The 1,419-nt window shown below is 43.0% G+C and overlaps 1 protein-coding gene across 1 annotated transcript in view; it reads left to right on the top strand.

Annotated features, from left to right (window-relative positions):
• Window positions 1-1,419, top strand: part of OCA2 (OCA2 melanosomal transmembrane protein) — a 93,864-nt gene that overhangs the window by 38,736 nt on the left and 53,709 nt on the right. The window contains exon 15 of the mRNA XM_019628904.1: window positions 416-548. Within this exon, the coding sequence (XP_019484449.1) occupies window positions 416-548 (133 nt within the window). The remainder of the gene's footprint in view (window positions 1-415; window positions 549-1,419) is intronic.

Raw genomic sequence — 1,419 nt, 5'->3', positions numbered from 1 at the left:
ACAACCTACCAAGATGAGGTCAAGAGTGCTCGACACATGGCCAGGAAGAGGGGAAAGCTCTCCCTTCCTGGGGCCCTCGGAAGGGTGGTCATTAGCTCTAGACTGAACCCTGCCCTGGTTCCACCTAATAACTCTTAAAGACCTTAAACAATCAACCTTTTGCTCCATAGTTTAACTGCATCCAAGAACGAGCCTCATGACTATTTATAGGAATACAAAAATATCCAACAGTCCACAGAAAGTTCACAGGGTCTGACCTCCAATCAGAGATCACAAGGCCTGCAAAGAAGCAAGAAAACAGGACCCAAGACAGGAGAATGTGACCCACTCGGAACCAGCCCAGAATGGAAGTGGGGGCTGTGCCTGTGCAGCGGGAACCCCACCTGTCACCTTATTTTCTGTTTCCTGTTTCCAGGGCCTGGACTTTGCGGGGTTCACGGCGCACATGTTTGTTGGGATTTGCTTCGTTCTCCTGTTCTCCTTCCCTCTCCTCAGACTCCTTTTCTGGAACAGGAAGCTGTACAACAAGGAGCCCAGTGAGATTGTTGGTAAGTGTAAGCACACCTCGTGCAGACCCAGTGTGTGCCGCCATGACACTGTTTGTTCCGGGGGAAGGTCCGTCACACGCAGCCCATTGGGGAATGTGTTGGTCATGTCCCATCTGCCTCCTGGTACAGTATGCTTTCAGGGGCTTCAAGTCCACGAGCTGTGCCTCTAGTTCTTTTTTTTTTTTTAAAGTTTATTGTTAAACTTTATTTTTGAAGTTCTTTTAATTAAAGTTTTTTAAATTAAATTTTATTGTTAATTCAAGTGGTAATGGTTAGTAAAGTTTCATAGGTTTCAGGTGTACAATTCTGTAATATATCATCTATATATCATATTATGTGCTCACCACCCAGAGTCAGTTCTCCTTCTATCACCATATATTTGATCCCCTTTACTCTCATCTACCACCCCACCCCCATACCCTCTGGTAACCACTAAACTATTGTCTGTGTCTATGAGTTTTTCTTTAGTTTTTTAAAATTAAATTGATTGGGGTAGCATTGGTTAATGACATTATCTAATTTTCAGGTGTGCAACATTATAATTTGACATCTGTGTACTCTACTGTGCTCTTACCACCTGAAGTCTAGTCTCCTTCCGTCGCCATGTATGACCCCTTTACCCACTTCGACCTCCCCCCACCCCTTCCCTCTGGTCACCACCATTCTGTTTTCTGTGTCTCTGACTTTGTTTTTGTTTGTTTTGTAAGTTCCTTTGCTACTTTTTGTTTTATATTCCACATATAAGTGAAATCATGTGTTTTTTTGTCTTTTTCTGACTTATTTCAGTTAGCATAATACTCTCAAGATCCATCCATGTTGTCGCAAATGACAAGATTTCATCCTTTTTATGGCAGAGTAGTACTCAAGAGAG

Source organism: Hipposideros armiger, unplaced genomic scaffold (genome assembly GCF_001890085.2).
Source record: "Hipposideros armiger isolate ML-2016 unplaced genomic scaffold, ASM189008v1 scaffold_814, whole genome shotgun sequence".
Taxonomy (NCBI): domain Eukaryota; kingdom Metazoa; phylum Chordata; class Mammalia; order Chiroptera; family Hipposideridae; genus Hipposideros; species Hipposideros armiger.
Note: the sequence above shows the minus strand (reverse complement) of the source record. Positions and strands in the feature narration are given on the sequence as shown.